The following is a 22563-nucleotide window of genomic DNA, read 5'->3' on the forward strand; positions in this document are numbered from 1 at the left end:
CGCCACAAAATTAGTTCAGAAGGTTTCGGAATAACTCTACGCGTTTCTGTTTGGAACCTCAGTATCCCTCGCTATTAGAGACACCTGTTAATGGGTTGTCATTCTGTCAGCAAAACTTCAGGACTAGCTCAATATATATACATCTCCGACAATAAGTAGTTATGATCGATTGAAAACAATAAAAGGTTGTTGTATACTTTTATATAATACCAAAACTTACATAGTTAACAGGCTAGTACCCAAATGTTAGCATTCTCCCAAAGTTACAGCTGTTATTTTTGTATCTTTTAAGATTAAATTGAATAAAATAATTAATTGCATCGCGAGGAAATTCTATCGTACACTGCCTCTGTATTTTGTATGTAACTTTCGGTCTCATTAGCAATCGTTTTAGGACACAGGCATTTCTAGTATAATATAATGATACTACAGTGGAACCTCTATAAACCGAACATGCATGGGACATGACTATTTGTTCGGTTTATAGAGGGTTCGGTTTGGAGAAGTTGATCGAAAAATGACCGGTCAAATTCCGGATATAATTGGTTGGACGATGTTTTATTAGAATGCACCCGATTACAAAACGGCACGTACATACTTAGACAATTTGGATTGTCTGAATAATATGCATATTATGAAAGTTAATCAATGTATATATTGCAGAATATATAAGAAAGGCAAATGACTATAACAATAGTTTTAAACAGTATTTTCACATGTACAACTACACTTTACGATCGGCCTACATTTTGTTACATCCGGTGAAGCTTCCGTCATGTGGATGGAGCCAATAGTCCGATATGGAATATTTTACACATCAAATAATATTAAAGGGTGTGAAGATGTTTTGTTTCAATATCAATATCAATTGATCAGATGATACTGGTCGTATTTCCGACATCGCTGTTGTCTAAGAAAACATCACGGGCTTCTTTACGAAAACAACCCCTTTTTGGCCTCATGCAAATTAAATGCGAAACTCAGGCTTCCAGCTCTATTGCATTGAGAAGATAAACGAACCGACGCGCTTCAATGAAGTGTGGCATCGTTTCATAATTGTCGTGTTGATTATACACTAGGCCTTCCGTCATAATGCCCCTTTGGGGTATATATTGGATACCTGTACAAATCACCTACGTAGGTCCCGAGACAATAAGGCTTCACACAATACCCGTCACAGTTGTTGTTTCACGGTTGACTGGCCTGACCTCGTGTCATAATCGCTCAGGTAAGGCCGGTTTTCAGAAGTAATTTTTGGTATATTTTAACAGGAACCGGACACAAAATCAGTCCGGTGTTCGGAATTCAGAAGGATCGGTATTTGGAAGTTTTTTAATACTATAATAAAGAAGGACCAATTCCGTGCAATAACAATTCGTTCGGTATTCAGAGGTGTTCGGTTTTTAGAAGGTTCGGTTTTCGGAAGTTGCACTGTATAATACATAATTATAATATGGGCCATTTATGGTTGTGAATTCGTGTCAAGTCCCTGTGTTTTAGGGTGCAATTGTTCGTGTGTTGGTGTTAATTAGATGTAAACAAGAAATATCATTAAAAAAGATGAACGGCATAGTTTTAATGCTGGTGAGTATAATGTAAAACTGCTGGTGAAATAAATTTACGATCTAATGCGTTTCAGCACGGGTAACAAAATTATATCAGTTTGAATCATTTTTGGTGATAATAAAACTGCATTTAAATCAGGAATATAATTTTATTAATGTGTCATTTGAAAAGATACGTCTACGTATTCAGCTTGCATTCAATCTTAATTTTGTTTCGTTTTTACCGCTACATTGACGAATCACATACTTTATCTTGACCAGTAACGCCACCTGTCGCGTCATATCCGGGACCAAAGGTATGCCGAAAAAAGTAACCAATCATATAATCCAAGATATCGGTTTTGTTTATCGAATGTTATGACATGATCGCAATTTTATCGTAACACCCTCTACCCATCTAGTCTTCAAGAACGACAACTCTGGATTGAAATTGCTATGAGACGGCGAACGGAATTTCATCGTTTTAAGAGAGAAGATTATCGGAAACACAACAAACATTTAAGCGGACAGGCAACCCTTCTGAAAAACCTATTACGCTCTAGGCACAAATTACCAAAGATCAATCAGGTCTAACTACAAACACAAATGCGTTTAAATCCAATATGATGACGCAAGTATCTATAAAACGTACAATCCCCGGTGGGGGTTACGTACCACGTGCGTTGATAATGAAAATCGTCAGTACTATATATAGAACATTTCTAAAATTATATTTTTATAAAATATGTCACGTGATTATAACAGATTGATCTTTGTCATCAGAGTGTTTGCTAACGACTATACTTTATTGAGGTGTTTTATAGACATTGAACCAGAGACGTCGGATATACAAGTCTCTGATTGAAGCACACACTATCAACAAAGCAAGTCTATCAAACGGTCCTGTTCTGTTAGTCGTCACGATCAGCAACCATACTGGCGGTGTTCTCGTTAAATCTATACGGACATTTTTATTATTTAAAACATGCAAACGTGCTGTAGCGGTATTAGGTCAGTGTATTTATTGGCCCATTCTGGCAGTGTTGGCGGATGATTTCCCTCGACCCTACTTATCGCTACCGTGTACGCAGGCAATGGGAGTGGCCCCGATACACAGCCAAAGAAAGGAAACCTTTACGACCAGGGGGACCTTCGTTACGTTGATAGCGCGTGTCATTTTTACAGTTAAAATATTCAGACAGCTGCTGAATGTCTTTACTATAACATGAATTGAAGTTTTATCAATGACTGTTGATATCAAGGAAATGACCGATGGATCGGAGCGTCTGAGTGAGAAGGGGAGATAAGCGTGTGTGGATTGGTAATTCCTGTAACGATAATCTCGGCCTATTCCGTCAAAGCTCGGAATCAAACGCATTGACGGAATTAGCCGAAAAGACCTAAATAATTGTCGTTCCTGTACGTTACAAAGCGATACTGTGCCATATTGTTAACTATAATTTCTATATATATCATTTTCTTCTTAGAATAGAAAGAAACAACAAAAATCGTTCAAAGGTTAAGATACAAGACATTCAATATACAAACAACGACGACAGTTCAACTTTGCATATATAAACATGTTTACTGTTATGTGTACATTGTATATAATTTGTAAGTGAAAAAATATTCAATATATCGAGTATGATGCATAATGAATATAACAAGTAAAATGGAAGTAAGATATATTCTACAGAAAAAAAAAAAAAATGGAAAATATATTTGCTTTTCCAAAGGGCGCATAATTCCGAAAAAGTGCACACAAAAAAAAAAACAAAAAACACCCAAAAAAACAGCAACTTAGTTCCGGTGTAAGTGTATATCCCGTTTACACAAAGTACTCTCCTCTGAGAACTATCTACAATATAATTCATATAATATATAAGTATTACAGAATATATAACTTAATTGTGATGATTATAGTTGGAACTTGCCCCGTGAGTGTGTTCTCACCCATAATCGATTGGATATTAATTACAAGTAAACATCACTAGTTGTTTATTTCAACAGTAGCAATGGACAACGTCAGTGGTGCCATATATACAGAACGTATAATACAACCACTTAGTAGATCGGTTACGCGTGCACGTCCATGTTTACAAGTAGCACGTGCGCTGCACGAGCTGAGAGATCATTAGCGCGCTGTTATTAAGTCGAGTTATGATGACATTTTTCCAACTCTCTGTGTATTGGGACAGTGTTACGAGGCTGAAGCTCTGTACATAATATACAGTTCTACCATGTATTACAATTCTGGTATTCGGGTGTACATTGATGTGTCATAATACTGCATGTACAACGACAGTTGTTCATAAAGCAATCCCAGCATAATGAGAAAAGAATATCAAACTCATCGTAAGAGACACAGGGACTTGACACGTTAATATCAAACAGAATGAAATATTTAACCCCAGGGTCCGATCACCATATCAGTGATCATTATAAGACCGTGATGTGGGGGTGGGACACTGGGGTTCAATCTCCATACCACTGATCATTATAAGACAATGATCTGGGGTCGGTCCCTCGGGTTGGAATACCATATCAGTGATCATTATAAGACAATGATCAGGGGTCGGTCCCTCGGGTTGGAATACCATATCAGTGATCATTATAAGAATGTGATCTGGGGTCGGACCGTGATCTGGGAGTCTGACCCTGGGGGTTGGACTACCATATCACTGATCATTATAAGAATGTGATCTGGGAGTCTGACCCTGGGGGTTGGACTACCATATCAGTGATCATTATAAGACCGTGATCTGGGGGTGGGACACTGGGGTTCAATCTCCATACCACTGATCATTATAAGACAATGATCTGGGGTCGGTCCCTCGGGTTGGAATACCATATCAGTGATCATTATAAGAATGTGATCTGGGGTCGGACCGTGATCTAGGGGTCGGACCCTGGGGTTGGACTACCACATCACTGATCATTATAAGAATGTGATCTGGGGTCGGACCGTGATCTGGGGGTCGGACCCTGGGGTTGGACTACCATATCGCCGATCATTATAAGACCGTGATATGGGGGTCTGACCCTGGGGGTTGGACTACCATATCAGTGATCATTATAAGACGATGATATGGGGGTCTGACCCTGGGGTAGATCTCCATATCAGTGATCATTATAAGACGATGATCTTGGGGTGGGTGGGGTGGGGAGCGGGGGGGGGGGGGGGGGGGGGGGGGGGGGGGGTCATAGGTCATTCTGGGTCATAGGAACGTGCCAATTCCCCTGTGGAAGGGGATGTCTATAATTGGAACCCCCGTTATGTCATTCTGTGTCATAACACCGTGTCAAGCCCCTGTGGTACGGGACGACTATATTGGCAACCCCTAAAGATTTTTGTATCTTTTTGATGTTCTTGGCTTGGTGACTAGAAAGCGACCAAAATAATTTCTGTGAAGCCTATTGCAACATTTGACAATTTTTTTTTATCTTACATCATACCGATTCCCACCCTAACGCATCTTACAGCTGACAGCTTACAGTTGGTGTTACCGGAATTCTTCAAATAAATCAATGATATAAAACGCTATATAAATCCCATCGACAATAGATGATTGTATCTGGTTCTATGTAGCTCTCTTTTTTTTTTTAAATTTTCATTATTAATTATCTATTGTACTACATTAATTTCAATTTCACTATTGAAATTAATTTTGTTGTGTTTGAAATTGTCCATTGAACAAGAGCTCAGAGGGCCTACACCTCTCATCTAGGTATTTCAGTAATCATGGCAAAATACTCTCGTTTAAGTTATATTACAAAAGTTTTACCATTTTTTTAGCTGTTCATCCCAACAATACTTCATAACAAATTTTGAACAATACGCTATTTATGCCAAAATTTTGGGTCTTATCTCAAGGGTGCTTTTGACCAAATTTGGTCAAAATTCTTTGATTTATGCATAGTATGTAGGGATTTAATGACATACCTTTATTTCCCATGATCCCCTTCTGAAAAAAGGGTGCTTATGACCGAATTTGGTCAAAATGAATCATGACCTTTATGACCAGTAAACACGTTGAAATTTAAATGGTCACTGGTTGTCATATTAGATATTCGATCAGACTCCAGATGATCAAATATGATCATAAAGCTTCAAAACGATTACTAAATCCGTAGTTACTGAGAAATAACGGCATCAAATACCAAATGTGGAAATCTGAATGGCGGTCGGTAGCCATTTTGGATATCCAATGAAGCTGAAGACACTGGCCATCAAAGCCCCATACTGAAAATGTTTCCTTCCCTAAGTCTGAAGTACGAGAATATTTTAATTATTAACTTCAAGATGTGGTACACATAATCCATACTCATATTTTACGTGTCCCACTTCAGTAGTTCTAAAGAAATGGCATTGAACACTTAACATGTTAAAATCCAAAATTGTTGATGGTAGCCATCTTGGATACCACGATCTTCCGAGTTCACTGGACACAAATATTCCGCAGATCAGACCCAAAACCCAAAACGTCATACTTAGACACATAAGGTATACGATATTCCTCATGAAAGTATCGTCTGTTTTAATTGATATAACTTTATAATATTTATATTTCCACTTAATTCAGACTAAATGAACCTACCACAGTTAACAACATTTTTCAATGAACTATATCAAGTCCGGCGTAGGAATACATTTGTCGAGCTTGGACTATATTTTTTAATTCCTTTTCAAAAGTGATCATATTTGTATGAAATAAATTCCATTAAAAATAATATTTGTTTTAATTCGTTATTAAGTTTGTTCACGAAAGAAATCCTGAAAGTAATAACCATATGTAGACGAAGAGTTAAATTTCGGTAAGTTCCGTGGTAGACTTGCACAAGGCATTATTTGTCAAGGACAAAATATTATACAAAAATATCACAAAAATATAGATATAAGGATTGAATAAAGTTATTTTGAGGTGTATGGGGGTATAAACCTCAATAGGTCTTGAGACAAATTTTATGAACTGCGAAATCCTTAAATGTATCTTAAAAACAAGAGGTTCATGGTGTTAATACAAAAATGATTTCCGTTCACCGAAGGATACTTCAGACCAAATTGGGACAGAATCCTGGCATTCATGCCGAAGAAGAGTTTTAATAATTGACTATATTTCTCTCTAAAGGGGCGTCTTTTCCCTGAAAACTTGACATATATTTATAAATTTTCACGCGAATACCGTAGGCACTATGACTTTAATAAGGAGATATTGACGACTGTTTTTCGATATCTCATTACCGTACCGAGTACCGTGATTTAATAGATGTTTTCAAGAAATCTTAGAAATTTGAAGTATTGTTGTGAAACAACATTGTATTTTACGTACGGTTCCGAGGATTCCGGGTAGTTATCCCCGGAAGGCCTCGTACCTTTATATTACCTATGTTTTAGCCCTCAGTTATCGGTTAGACCTCAGAGCAATACAGACGTTTATTCCTGTCGTTGCTGTTCTGTCTGACAACATCGTCATACAGATACGATAACTCAATCCTGCCATGTTACACCACTCGATTTCACAACAGTATAGTACTATAACATAGATATTTTATCTACTACAGGCTGTGATGATGTACATCTGACGTCACTAAGATCCCAAGAAGTGATAAAAAAAACTCCGATTATCTTATCACGTGATTGACCCATGTGGTCAGTATTAAGTGATTGTCACGTACGTACACCTCCCAGTGGGACCAGCGACAGGGGTGCTTATGTACAGCACTATAGTATTACTCGGGTTCTATTGGTAGTCCTCCCGGATTAGTCAAAGTTCGCCAGTTAATCACGTCAACACAGCAACCATAGATATAATCAGAGTCACGAACGTGGAAAATATATTTGATATGGTATAATCTAATAATTTGCTAAAATAGCGTGTAATATGATAGGACAATCGTGATCAATTTGCAAATCAAATTTGCTTGGCGATTAAGTACTGCTTTCCTTATGGAATCCGTCGCTGTTTTTTCCTTAATTGAAAACATGCTATTCGAAAGAGATGGAACCATTTCAGGACGAATGCTACACTTTGACATACTATCTACTAGCACAGAAAGTCATCTACATGTTGGTATCTACAGTTGTAACAGCTACATGTAATTGTTTCGTTAGCACTAACCGAGAACAAGCCATAATGAAGTCGTTAACTTGTAATGATATGAATCATTAATTTGTTCAGAGTCTATTGTTAATGCATGACAGACTGGCATGAACTCTATACTACGTACGGATGTAGGTATTTACCACGACAGACTGGCCTGAACTCCACACTACGTACGGATGTAGGTATTTACCACGAGAGACTGGCCTGAACTCCACACTACGTACGGATGTAGGTATTTACCATGACAGACTGGCCTGAACTCCACACTACGTACGGATGTAGGTATTTACCACGACAGACTGGCCTGAACTCTATACTACGTACGGATGTAGGTATTTACCACGACAGACTGGTCTGAATTCCACACTACGTACGGATGTAGGTATTTACCACGACAGACTGGCCTGAACTCCACACTACGTACGGATGTAGGTATTTACCACGACAGACTGGCCTGAACTCTATACTACCTACGGATGTAGGTATTTACCACGACAGACTGGTCTGAACTCTACACTACGTACGGATGTAGGTATTTACCACGACAGACTTGCCTGAACTCTTTACTACGTACGTATGTAGTTATTTACCATGACAGACTGGCCTGAACTCTTTACTACGTACGGATGTAGGTATTTACCACGACGGACTGGCCTGAACTCCACACTACGTACGGATGTAGGTATTTACCACGACAGACTGTCCTGAACTCTACACTACGTACGGGTGTAGGTATTTACCACGACAGACTGGCCTGAACTCCACACGACGTACGGATGTAGGTATTTACCACGACAGACTGGTCTGAACTCTTTACTACGTACGGATGTAGGTATTTACCATGATAGACTGGCCTGAACTCCACACTACGTACGGATGTAGGTATTTACCACGACAGACTGGCCTGAACTCTATACGTACAGATGTAGGTATTTACCACGACAATCTGGTCTGAACTCTTTACTACGTACGGATGTAGGTATTTACCACGACAGACTGGTCTGAACTCCACACTACGTACGGATGTAGGTATTTACCACGACAGACTGGCCTGAACTCCACACTACGTACGGATGTAGGTATTTACCACGACAGACTGGCCTGAACTCTATACTACGTACGGATGTAGGTATTTACCACGACAGACTGGCCTGAACTCTATACTACGTACGGATGTAGGTATTTACCACGACAGACTGTCCTGAACTCTATACTACGTACGGATGTAGGTATTTACCATGATAGACTGGCCTGAACTCCACACTACGTACGGATGTAGGTATTTACCACGACAGACTGGCCTGAACTCTATACGTACAGATGTAGGTATTTACCACGACAATCTGGCCTGAACTCTATACTACGTACGGATGTAGGTATTTACCACGACAGACTGGCCTGAACTCTATACTACGTAGTGATGTAGGTATTTACCACGACAGACTGGCCTGAACTCTATACTACGTACGGATGTAGGTATTTACCACGACAGACTGGCCTGAACTCCACACTACGTACGGATGTAGGTATTTACCACGACAGACTGGTCTGAACTCTTTACTACGTACGGATGTAGGTATTTACCACGACAGACTGGTCTGAACTCCACACTACGTACGGATGTAGGTATTTACCACGACAAACTGGTCTGAACTCCTCACTACGTACGGATGTAGGTATTTACCACGACAGACTGGCCTGAACTCTATACTACGTACGGATGTAGGTATTTACCACGACAGACTGGCCTGAACTCCACACTACGTACGGATGTAGGTATTTACCACGACAGACTGGCCTGAACTCCACACTACGTACGGATGTAGGTTTTTATCTTGACAATTGACTACATTTTTATATTTGAATAAGGTATTGAAACGTCTACTGAATTACGTCATAGAAAACAAGAAAACTATAAAGACAAATATGTAAACTGATACGGATTTTATGATACTACAATGGATATTCACCACAATAGCAGTTTCCTCCCGTCCGGCTCCGGCCGCTAGAATGTCAAAAATTATCAATAAAAGTGATCTCTATAATTCATCCCCAGGAAAGGTCTGATCTCAGGCAACGTTTCATCAATATTCCTTATGTTAAAGAACTCCCTTGTCAATAGGAAAGCATTATTGAATTGAAGGGAAAAATCAGTGTTATAAATCTGGACAATACCTTACACAATCTTACGGCTGGTTGTTTAACCTTTTCTTTGGAGGCGTCCCTAGCTATACCTAAGAAACATATATACATATCCTGTTTGTCTAAAAATATCACACATCGGAGTGTTTGGGCTGGTCTACTGCCTGCCATCTGTTCGATGTTGTTGTGCTATGTCCTAGCAATATTTCGGACATACATTTTGTATCTACAGAGGGACATTGATAAGTGTTTGCATATTTTTCGTAAGTTGTCGCACATGTTCCAGTCATAAAGCAGAGATGTTGGGGAGAGCTGCGGTTACCGTACAGCCTAACTGTATGCCCTAGTTACTAAACGCTCCTAGTATATTTCTGTGAAGATTGTCAGCGACAAATTAACTCGACGCATTGGTGTCTATACCTCACTAGTGAGTCGTCAAATCAAATTAGAATATTTCACATAGGATGAACCAATCGATATCCAAAGCGTATTTTTCTGCTTTCAACGAAACTTCAACGAGTTTCAATTCTCTTGATTTTATTGTAAAAACGTGAGATGCATTCATCGTCTCTCTTTTGCATTCTGTACCGCGTTTATATCATCGATTGTGAAACAATTCACATTGAGGGGGTATTATACCACACCAACATCTACCCTACAGTACAAACCAGTCACATTGAGGGGTATTATACCACACCAACATCTACCCTACAGTACAAACCAGTCACATTGAGGGGGTATTATACCACACCAACATCTACCCTACAGTACAAACCAGTCACATTGAGGGGGTATTATACCACACCAACATCTACCCTACAGTACAAACCAGTCACATTGAGGGGGTATTATACCACACCAACATCTACCCTACAGTACAAACCAGTCACATTGAGGGGGTATTATACCACACCAACATCTACCCTACAGTACAAACCAGTCACATTGAGGGGGTATTATACCACACCAACATCTACCCTACAGTACAAACCAGTCACATTGAGGGGGTATTATACCACACCAACATCTACCCTACAGTACAAACCAGTCACATTGAGGGGGTATTATACCACACCAACATCTACCCTACGGTACAAACCAGTCACATTGAGGGGGTATTATACCACACCAACATCTACCCTACAGTACAAACCAGTCACATTGACGGGGTATTATACCACACCAACATCTACCCTACAGTACAAACCAGTCACATTGAGGGGTATTATACCACACCAACATCTACCCTACAGTACAAACCAGTCACATTGAGGGGGTATTATACCACACCAACATCTACCCTACAGTACAAACCAGTCACATTGAGGGGGTATTATACCACACCAACATCTACCCTACAGTACAAACCAGTCACATTGAGGGGTATTATACCACACCAACATCTACCCTACAGTACAAACCAGTCACATTGAGGGGGTATTATACCACACCAACATCTACCCTACAGTACAAACCAGTCACATTGACGGGGTATTATACTACACCAACATCTACCCTACAGTACAAACCAGTCACATTGAGGGGTATTATACCACACCAACATCTACCCTACGGTACAAACCAGTCACATTGAGGGGGTATTATACCACACCAACATCTACCCTACAGTACAAACCAGTCACATTGAGGGGGTATTATACCACACCAACATCTACCCTACAGTACAAACCAGTCACATTGAGGGGTATTATACCACACCAACATCTACCCTACAGTACAAACCAGTCACATTGAGGGGGTATTATACCACACCAACATCTACCCTACAGTACAAACCAGTCACATTGAGGGGGTATTATACCACACCAACATCTACCCTACAGTACAAACCAGTCACATTGAGGGGGTATTATACCACACCAACATCTACCCTACAGTACAAACCAGTCACATTGAGGGGGTATTATACCACACCAACATCTACCCTACAGTACAAACCAGTCACATTGAGGGGGTATTATACCACACCAACATCTACCCTACAGTACAAACCAGTCACATTGAGGGGGTATTATACCACACCAACATCTACCCTACAGTACAAACCAGTCACATTGAGGGGGTATTATACCACACCAACATCTACCCTACAGTACAAACCAGTCACATTGAGGGGGTATTATACCACACCAACATCTACCCTACAGTACAAACCAGTCACATTGAGGGGGTATTATACCACACCAACATCTACCCTACAGTACAAACCAGTCACATTGAGGGGGTATTATACCACACCAACATCTACCCTACAGTACAAACCAGTCACATTGAGGGGGTATTATACCACACCAACATCTACCCTACAGTACAAACCAGTCACATTGAGGGGGTATTATACCACACCAACATCTACCCTACAGTACAAACCAGTCACATTGAGGGGGTATTATACCACACCAACATCTACCCTACAGTACAAACCAGTCACATTGAGGGGGTATTATACCACACCAACATCTACCCTACAGTACAAACCAGTCACATTGAGGGGGTATTATACCACACCAACATCTACCCTACAGTACAAACCAGTCACATTGAGGGGGTATTATACCACACCAACATCTACCCTACAGTACAAACCAGTCACATTGAGGGGTATTATACCACACCAACATCTACCCTACAGTACAAACCAGTCACATTGAGGGGGTATTATACCACACCAACATCTACCCTACAGTACAAACCAGTCACATTGAGGGGTATTATACCACACCAACATCTACCCTACAGTACAACCAGTCACATTGAGGGGGTATTATACCACACCAACATCTACCCTACAGTACAAACCAGTCACATTGAGGGGTATTATACCACACCAACATCTACCCTACAGTACAAACCAGTCACATTGAGGGGTATTATACCACACCAACATCTACCCTACAGTACAAACCAGTCACATTGAGGGGTATTATACCACACCAACATCTACCCTACAGTACAAACCAGTCACATTGAGGGGGTATTATACCACACCAACATCTACCCTACAGTACAAACCAGTCACATTGAGGGGGTATTATACCACACCAACATCTACCCTACAGTACAAACCAGTCACATTGAGGGGTATTATACCACACCAACATCTACCCTACAGTACAAACCAGTCACATTGAGGGGTATTATACCACACCAACATCTACCCTACAGTACAAACCAGTCACATTGAGGGGGTATTATACCACACCAACATCTACCCTACAGTACAAACCAGTCACATTGAGGGGGTATTATACCACACCAACATCTACCCTACAGTACAAACCAGTCACATTGAGGGGGTATTATACCACACCAACATCTACCCTACAGTACAAACCAGTCACATTGAGGGGTATTATACCACACCAACATCTACCCTACAGTACAAACCAGTCACATTGAGGGGGTATTATACCACACCAACATCTACCCTACAGTACAAACCAGTCACATTGAGGGGGTATTATACCACACCAATCATCTACCCTACAGTACAAACCAGTCACATTGAGGGGTATTATACCACACCAACATCTACCCTACAGTACAAACCAGTCACATTGAGGGGGTATTATACCACACCAATCATCTACCCTACAGTACAAACCAGTCACATTGATGGGGTATTATACCACACCAACATCTACCCTACAGTACAAACCAGTCACATTGAGGGGGTATTATACCACACCAACATCTACCCTACAGTACAAACCAGTCACATTGAGGGGTATTATACCACACCAACATCTACCCTACAGTACAAACCAGTCACATTGAGGGGGTATTATACCACACCAACATCTACCCTACAGTACAAACCAGTCACATTGAGGGGGTATTATACCACACCAACATCTACCCTACAGTACAAACCAGTCACATTGAGGGGGTATTATACCACACCAACATCTACCCTACAGTACAAACCAGTCACATTGAGGGGGTATTATACCACACCAACATCTACCCTACAGTACAAACCAGTCACATTGAGGGGTATTATACCACACCAACATCTACCCTACAGTACAAACCAGTCACATTGAGGGGGTACATCTACCCTACAGTACAAACCAGTCACATTGAGGGGTATTATACCACACCAACATCTACCCTACAGTACAAACCAGTCACATTGAGGGGGTATTATACCACACCAACATCTACCCTACAGTACAAACCAGTCACATTGAGGGGGTATTATACCACACCAACATCTACCCTACAGTACAAACCAGTCACATTGAGGGGGTATTATACCACACCAACATCTACCCTACAGTACAAACCAGTCACATTGAGGGGGTATTATACCACACCAACATCTACCCTACAGTACAAACCAGTCACATTGAGGGGGTATTATACCACACCAACATCTACCCTACAGTACAAACCAGTCACATTGAGGGGGTATTATACCACACCAACATCTACCCTACAGTACAAACCAGTCACATTGAGGGGGTATTATACCACACCAACATCTACCCTACAGTACAAACCAGTCACATTGAGGGGGTATTATACCACACCAATCATCTACCCTACAGGTACAAACCAGTCACATTGAGGGGTATTATACCACACCAACATCTACCCTACAGTACAAACCAGTCACATTGAGGGGGTATTATACCACACCAACATCTACCCTACAGTACAAACCAGTCACATTGAGGGGGTATTATACCACACCAACATCTACCCTACAGTACAAACCAGTCACATTGAGGGGGTATTATACCACACCAACATCTACCCTACAGTACAAACCAGTCACATTGAGGGGGTATTATACCACACCAACATCTACCCTACAGGTACAAACCAGTCACATTGAGGGGTATTATACCACACCAACATCTACCCTACAGTACAAACCAGTCACATTGAGGGGGTATTATACCACACCAACATCTACCCTACAGGTACAAACCAGTCACATTGAGGGGGTATTATACCACACCAACATCTACCCTACAGTACAAACCAGTCACATTGAGGGGGTATTATACCACACCAACATCTACCCTACAGTACAAACCAGTCACATTGAGGGGGTATTATACCACACCAACATCTACCCTACAGTACAAACCAGTCACATTGAGGGGGTATTATACCACACCAACATCTACCCTAAAGGTACAAACCAGTCACATTGAGGGGTATTATACCACACCAACATCTACCCTACAGTACAAACCAGTCACATTGAGGGGGTATTATACCACACCAACATCTACCCTACAGTACAAACCAGTCACATTGAGGGGGTATTATACCACACCAACATCTACCCTACAGTACAAACCAGTCACATTGAGGGGGTATTATACCACACCAACATCTACCCTACAGTACAAACCAGTCACATTGAGGGGGTATTATACCACACCAACATCTACCCTACAGTACAAACCAGTCACATTGAGGGGTATTATACCACACCAACATCTACCCTACAGTACAAACCAGTCACATTGAGGGGGTATTATACCACACCAACATCTACCCTACAGTACAAACCAGTCACATTGAGGGGGTATTATACCACACCAACATCTACCCTACAGTACAAACCAGTCACATTGAGAGGGTATTATACCACACCAACATCTACCCTACAGTACAAACCAGTCACATTGAGGGGGTATTATACCACACCAACATCTACCCTACAGTACAAACCAGTCACATTGAGGGGGTATTATACCACACCAACATCTACCCTACAGTACACACCAGTCACATTGAGAGGGTATTATACCACACCAACATCTACCCTACAGTACTAACCAGTCACATTGAGGGGGTATTATACCACACCAACATCTACCCTACAGTACAAACCAGTCACATTGAGGGGGTATTATACCACACCAACATCTACCCTACAGTACAAACCAGTCACATTGAGGGGGTATTATACCACACCAACATCTACCCTACAGTACAAACCAGTCACATTGAGGGGGTATTATACCACACCAACATCTACCCTACAGTACAAACCAGTCACATTGAGGGGTATTATACCACACCAACATCTACCCTACAGTACAAACCAGTCACATTGAGGGGGTATTATACCACACCAACATCTACCCTACAGTACAAACCAGTCACATTGAGGGGGTATTATACCACACCAACATCTACCCTACAGTACAAACCAGTCACATTGAGGGGGTATTATACCACACCAACATCTACCCTACAGTACAAACCAGTCACATTGAGGGGGTATTATACCACACCAACATCTACCCTACAGTACAAACTAGTCACATTGAGGGGGTATTATACCACACCAACATCTACCCTACAGTACAAACCAGTCACATTGAGGGGGTATTATACCACACCAACATCTACCCTACAGTACAAACCAGTCACATTGAGGGGGTATTATACCACACCAACATCTACCCTACAGTACAAACCAGTCACATTGAGGGGGTATTATACCACACAACATCTACCCTACAGTACAAACCAGTCACATTGAGGGGTATTATACCACACCAACATCTACCCTACAGTACAAACCAGTCACATTGAGGGGTATTATACCACACCAACATCTACCCTACAGTACAAACCAGTCACATTGAGGGGTATTATACCACACCAACATCTACCCTACAGTACAAACCAGTCACATTGAGGGGGTATTATACCACACCAACATCTACCCTACAGTACAAACCAGTCACATTGAGGGGGTATTATACCACACCAACATCTACCCTACAGTACAAACCAGTCACATTGAGGGGGTACATCTACCCTACAGTACAAACTAGTCACATTGAGGGGGTATTATACCACACCAACATCTACCCTACAGTACAAACCAGTCACATTGAGGGGGTATTATACCACACCAACATCTACCCTACAGTACAAACCAGTCACATTGAGGGGGTATTATACCACACCAACATCTACCCTACAGTACAAACCAGTCACATTGAGGGGGTATTATACCACACCAACATCTACCCTACAGTACAAACCAGTCACATTGAGGGGTATTATACCACACCAACATCTACCCTACAGTACAAACCAGTCACATTGAGGGGGTATTATACCACACCAACATCTACCCTACAGTACAAACCAGTCACATTGAGGGGGTATTATACCACACCAACATCTACCCTACAGTACAAACCAGTCACATTGAGGGGGTATTATACCACACCAACATCTACCCTACAGTACAAACCAGTCACATTGATGGGGTATTATACCACACCAACATCTACCCTACAGTACAAACCAGTCACATTGAGGGGGTATTATACCACACCAACATCTACCCTACAGTACAAACCAGTCACATTTAGAGGTATTATACCACACGAAAATCTAACCTACAGTACACACACTACATAGACAATTTCGGGCCTCACTTTGTTGATTAGGAGGAGCAATAATTTAAATAAGTACCCCGGGAAATCAAATGAAGACACATTCCAAATAGACACGTCCTTTTGCCATGTTGGGTTTTCTCCTCTGGACTTAAAGACTCCTGACTCATTTGTTGAGATTGATACACTAGTATGCGAAGCAATAACATCCCACAGGATAATATTGTAAACGTTGATGAGTTACTAACATCGCTCTGAAATCTATATCACCATTAAATACATATATTGCCCTGAATATGACAGAGATGGCGTGCCTATAGTGTGTTTCTGCCTTTCACAGACCCCGCTGAAAAATTCCAAAATCAAATTCAACTACTGATAATTTTCTTTAAATAAAAGTTAAAAGTTGATTCTTTTTTATTAGTCTCTACCAGATCGATATTATTTGTGAAATATGTATTTTACTAAGCTATAAACCACATTCTCAAATAAAAATCGATACAATCCGTTACTCGTCCAGCCATCAAAGTCCGCGAGTTTAACAGCCACAGGGACAGATGCATCTATCGGATTTTTTTTTAAAGGAGGGAACGAATACAAACGAAACGAATCTTACCGATCGCAACAATTAACAATGAACATATAATTCATTTAAGTGACGTTCCATTAGAGAGGATTTTATGGGTTTGCTTTGTAAGGGAGTCAACATCCCTACTACATCTATGGAGATAGGAGATTTTTCTGGATGTTTTGTAACAAAATTCAAATGCGTGCTTTCTATCTTTACAATATCTAGAAATGCATTTTGACAATTTCACCAAACCATTCGTGATCCCATAAAGACAATCCGTGTGTACGACTTTAAACCATGATGGATTTATCACGAGATACATAGATAAAAACAGTTTGATATCAGCACGCGATTGCTTCATCAGCACGCGCCTCTCTGTAACAACGAGAAGTTTAGGAGCCTGGGGCAAGTTCCAGGAGAGGCTTCATACGGCAACCGGTCTCCTCACAAGCAACCCTCCCTTCCATCTACTCCACACGATAAGCCAATTACTATCCAGACATCTATAAAGATTATCTACTCCGTAAAATTGTTAACGCACACTTCAAAACTGATATAAAATATCCATCGATACTTCATCATGTGACATATCATACGGGGAATTCCGTTACCAAGGGCTTCCATTACCGCGTCCATTTGTAGTAACTGTTAAAGTTAGGAAGTCGTGTAGAGGAAGTAAAGGACAATAGGTAGCGACGACGACGACGACGAGCAGGAAAAGGAGGAGGAGGAGGACGACGACGACGACGAGGAGGAGGAGGAGGAGGAGGAGGAGGAGGAGGAGGAGGAGGAGGAGGAGGAGGACGACGAGGAGGAGGAGGAGGAGGACGACGAGGAGGAGGACGACGACGACGTCGTTATCAACAAACAATAATAACACACCTCAAACCCCATTGAAACATGTCAATGGTTGACAGAGATAACAACCCGTATTCCTAAGGATAAGTTGTGATTACATTTCCTGGTTACAATCCTACCTTCAACAAGAGGAGTCATTTTTGTGATATCATTTGATGGACAAATAACTTCACGAAGCATTAATTCACAAATACCATTTTTCACTGAATGACTGTAAAACATTTTTTCATTGAAAAGTTCTTAAATACAAGTTCTTATTGAAGGAGTGTCACATACAACTAAGATACACGTTTCTAAAGCGTTGTCAATGATTATTTATTATTGAGGGATTGGTTGATACCATTTGTTAATGTTCGGTACTGGGGAAAATGGCATTCCTTTCAAAGTATTGGCAATGTTTTTGAAGGATTGAAACGTTTTATGAAGGCTTGAGAAAAGCAATTTACTATGAAAGGACTAATATAAATCCTTTTTTGAAGGATTGCGAAATAAATAAGGAAATGAAAGGGTAAAAATACGTTTTTGCATTGACGCATCGGCAAATACAGTTGAACAATTATCATTTCAGGTTTTGCAAATGATTTGTTTTTTTAAATGAGAAGCAACTTTAAGTAGATTATCTGTAGTGTAACAGGACATGTCATTGTAAAGTTGCTTTGTCCACAGTGACAGAAATATGTTGCTTTGTACACAATGACAGATATATGTAGCTTTGTCCACAGTGACAGATATATGTAGCTTTGTCCACAGTGACAGATATATGATGCTTTGTCCACAGTGACAGATATATGATGCTTTGTCCACAGTGACAGATATATGTTGCTTTGTACACAATGACAGATATATGTTGCTTTGTCCACAGTGACAGATATATGTTGCTTTGTCTACAGTGACAGAAATACGCTGCTTTGTCTACAGTGACAGAAATACGCTGCTTTGTCCACAGTGACAGATATATGTTGCTTTGTCCACAGTGACAGAAATATGTTGCTTTGTCTACAGTGACAGAAATACGCTGCTTTGTCCACAGTGACCGAGATGTGTTGCTCTGTTCACAATGACAGATATATGTTGCTTTGTCCACAGTGACAGATATATGTTGCTCTGTTCACAATGACCGAGATATGTTGCTTTGTCAACAATGACCGAGATATGTTGCTTTGTCAACAATGATAGAAATATGATGCTTTGTCAACAATGACAGAAATATGTTGCTTTGTCAACAATGACAGAAGAATGTTGCTTTGTACACAGTGACAGAAATATGTTGCGTTGTCTACAATAACAAATATATGCTGCTTTGTCCACAATTACAGAAATATGATGCTTTGTTTAACAATTAAAGAGATATGTTGCTTTGTCCACAATGACAGAAACATGCTGCTTTGTCCACAATGACAGAAATATTTTGCTTTGTCCACAGTGAAAGAAATTAGCTACTTTGTCCACAATGACAGAAATATGTTGCTTTGTATACAATGACAGAAATATGTTGCTTTGTCTACAATTAAAAAAAATATGCTGCTTTGTCCACAATGGCAGATATATGCTGCCTTGTCCACAATGACAGAACTATGTTGCTTTGTCCACAATGACAGAAATATGTTGCTTTGTCCACAGTTACGGGGGTATGTAGCTTTGTCCACAGTTACGGGAGTATGTTGCTTTGTCCACAATGACGGGGGTATGTTGCTTTGTCCACAATGACGGGGGCATGTTGCTTTGTCCACAATGACGGGGGCATGTTGCTTTGTCCACAGTGACGGGGGGGGGGGGGGGGGGGGTAGCTTTGTCCACAGTTACGGGAGTATGTTGCTTTGTCCACAATGACGGGGGTATGTTGCTTTGTCCACAATGACGGGGGCATGTTGTTTTGTCCACAGTGACGGGGGGGGGGGGGGGGGGGGGGTAGCTTTGTCCACAGCTACGGGGGTATGCTCCGTATTGAACATAGAGTAACCATCGCTGTGGTGCAAACGACACGGATTTGTTATTGTATTTTACAGCCTATCACCGATCCATTATTGGTTTTTTTTACATGCCTTGATTAAAGGGACATAACCGGGCATACACCAAACAATAATGTAAAATACAGCAAAACTAAAGCACTACATGACATAAAAAAATTCTCTGTGTTTATTTTGTGTGTTGTATGAAATAATAAAAATAAGTATTTAAATAAGAAAACATTAAGCATCAATAATACCATTATAAAAGTGGCATAGTGAATGTTTTACCTTTGCGACTGGTGACGAATTTGGTTGGTCGAGGAAAAGCCAGCAGGTCCTTTTGAGTTTAACCCACCTGCTGCTATCGGCCTCCTTTGGGTTGTAGTCCAGTACTTTGGCCTCGAAAGCCTCGTGAAGGGTATCAAGTACCTCACGGTCCGTGTCATATTTAAAATACGTCTGTAGACAACAGATTCCGATTCTATCCTCGGGTATCCGCCAGAACTTTAGCTCCGTTCTCAGAGTAGCGCCACAAAAGCCGTGGGGTAGATGCAACTCCCCTGTCCGATACAAATCCAAAACACAGTTGAATATGTCGGGGTTCCTGTCAAAGAAAAAGTGTCCCCTCGTCGGTCTATATTCCGGGGAGGAAGGTCTTAATGAAGCTAATAAAGTATCCGGTTCGTGACGTAAAGTTTCATAAGTTGTTTCAAAAATAGTTCCCCCAACATTTAAGATAACAGGTTCACTGTCATCCTCTTCCTTTTCGGTATCCGCCATTTTTGTATGTATGGCATGGATTAGACTGTCGTTGGGCACGTTTGATCTGGCTAACGTCAGACCTATGTAGTGGTGATGATGGTGACGAAACATAAGCGAGGCGCGGTGTTGTGTCTCCCCCGTCGTCCTGCTGACTTTCCCAGTGCTTTGCGCACCATAATACGTACAGCTCAACACTACCTCCTCTCGCGCACGTGGCGGGAAAGGCTCACTGTATATCTCTCTGGTATCTTAAATTGTCATTTATGTCTGGACTGTTGTGCACATGTTGTAGCCAAGGCTTACCTACAAGTATATAAAATATATATTACTCTAAGATGTACAAGTGTGTCTCCCGTAAGTAAATAATTAAATCACTCCAAAATGTGTGTTGAACCTGTGAAAACAGCAGCGATATAGTCGATGTTACGCTCCGTGTCGCCTCCGAGCACAGCCGATTGGCCTTTTGTGCGATTGATTTTAGGTATTAAAGGTTAGGCTGTTATTACTGCTATTGGGACAATACCCCGTCCCTTCCCTACAGCTGCAATGCGGTCGGCCTTATGCGGAGCTCGTTGGTGAGTACAGTCGCGTGCACGAGACGTGCATGTACTCCGTTACTGGGGACGCAACACAAGAGTAGATTGCGAAGACGAGAAACCTTTAATTCTCAAATAGTTTGGAAAATAATTATTTCATTGTAACTCTGGCAAGTTTCTTAATTTACATACAAACACTTATACCAGAAATCGAGTATACGCAACTACACAATTCACTGACTGATAGTTATACCAGTCACTGAGTGTATACAGTTATACCAGTCACTGAGTGTACCGTTATACCAGTCACTGAGTGTACACAGTTATACCAGTCACTGAGTGTACCGTTATACCAGTCACTGAGTGTGCACAGTTATACCAGTCACTGAGTGTATACAGTTATATAAGTCACTGAGTGTATACAGTTATACCAGTCATTGAGTGTACAGTTATACCAGTCACTGAGTGTATACAGTTATACCAGTCACTGAGTGTATACAGTTATACCAGTCACTGAGTGTACAGTTATACCAGTCACTGAGTGTATACAGTTATACCAGTCACTGAGTGTATACAGTTATACCAGTCACTGAGTGTATACAGTTATACCAGCCACTGAGTGTACACAGTTATACCAGCCACTGAGTGTACACAGTTATACCAGTCACTGAGTGTACAGTTATACCAGTCA

The 22563-nt window shown here is 40.9% G+C and overlaps 1 protein-coding gene across 2 annotated transcripts in view; it reads right to left on the bottom strand.

The window, feature by feature from the left end:
• The window catches only part of LOC117332569 (potassium voltage-gated channel protein egl-36-like), a 29395-nt gene extending 7542 nt beyond the window's left edge, over nucleotides 1–21853 (bottom strand). Inside the window, exons 1-2 of one of the 2 annotated variants that reach the window (XM_033891535.1) lie at nucleotides 21731–21853; nucleotides 20863–21639 (exon numbers count right to left, since the gene is read on the bottom strand). In XM_033891535.1, coding sequence (XP_033747426.1) covers nucleotides 20863–21447 — 585 coding nt within the window. In that variant the 5' untranslated portion in view covers nucleotides 21448–21639; nucleotides 21731–21853. Of the gene's footprint in view, nucleotides 1–20862 lie in introns of both variants that reach the window. The other variant, XM_033891534.1, reaches the window with a different exon arrangement.
• Nucleotides 21854–22563: the final 710 nt, after the last annotated feature.

This window comes from Pecten maximus, chromosome 8 (genome assembly GCF_902652985.1).
Source record: "Pecten maximus chromosome 8, xPecMax1.1, whole genome shotgun sequence".
NCBI classification, from domain to species: Eukaryota; Metazoa; Mollusca; class Bivalvia; order Pectinida; family Pectinidae; genus Pecten; species Pecten maximus.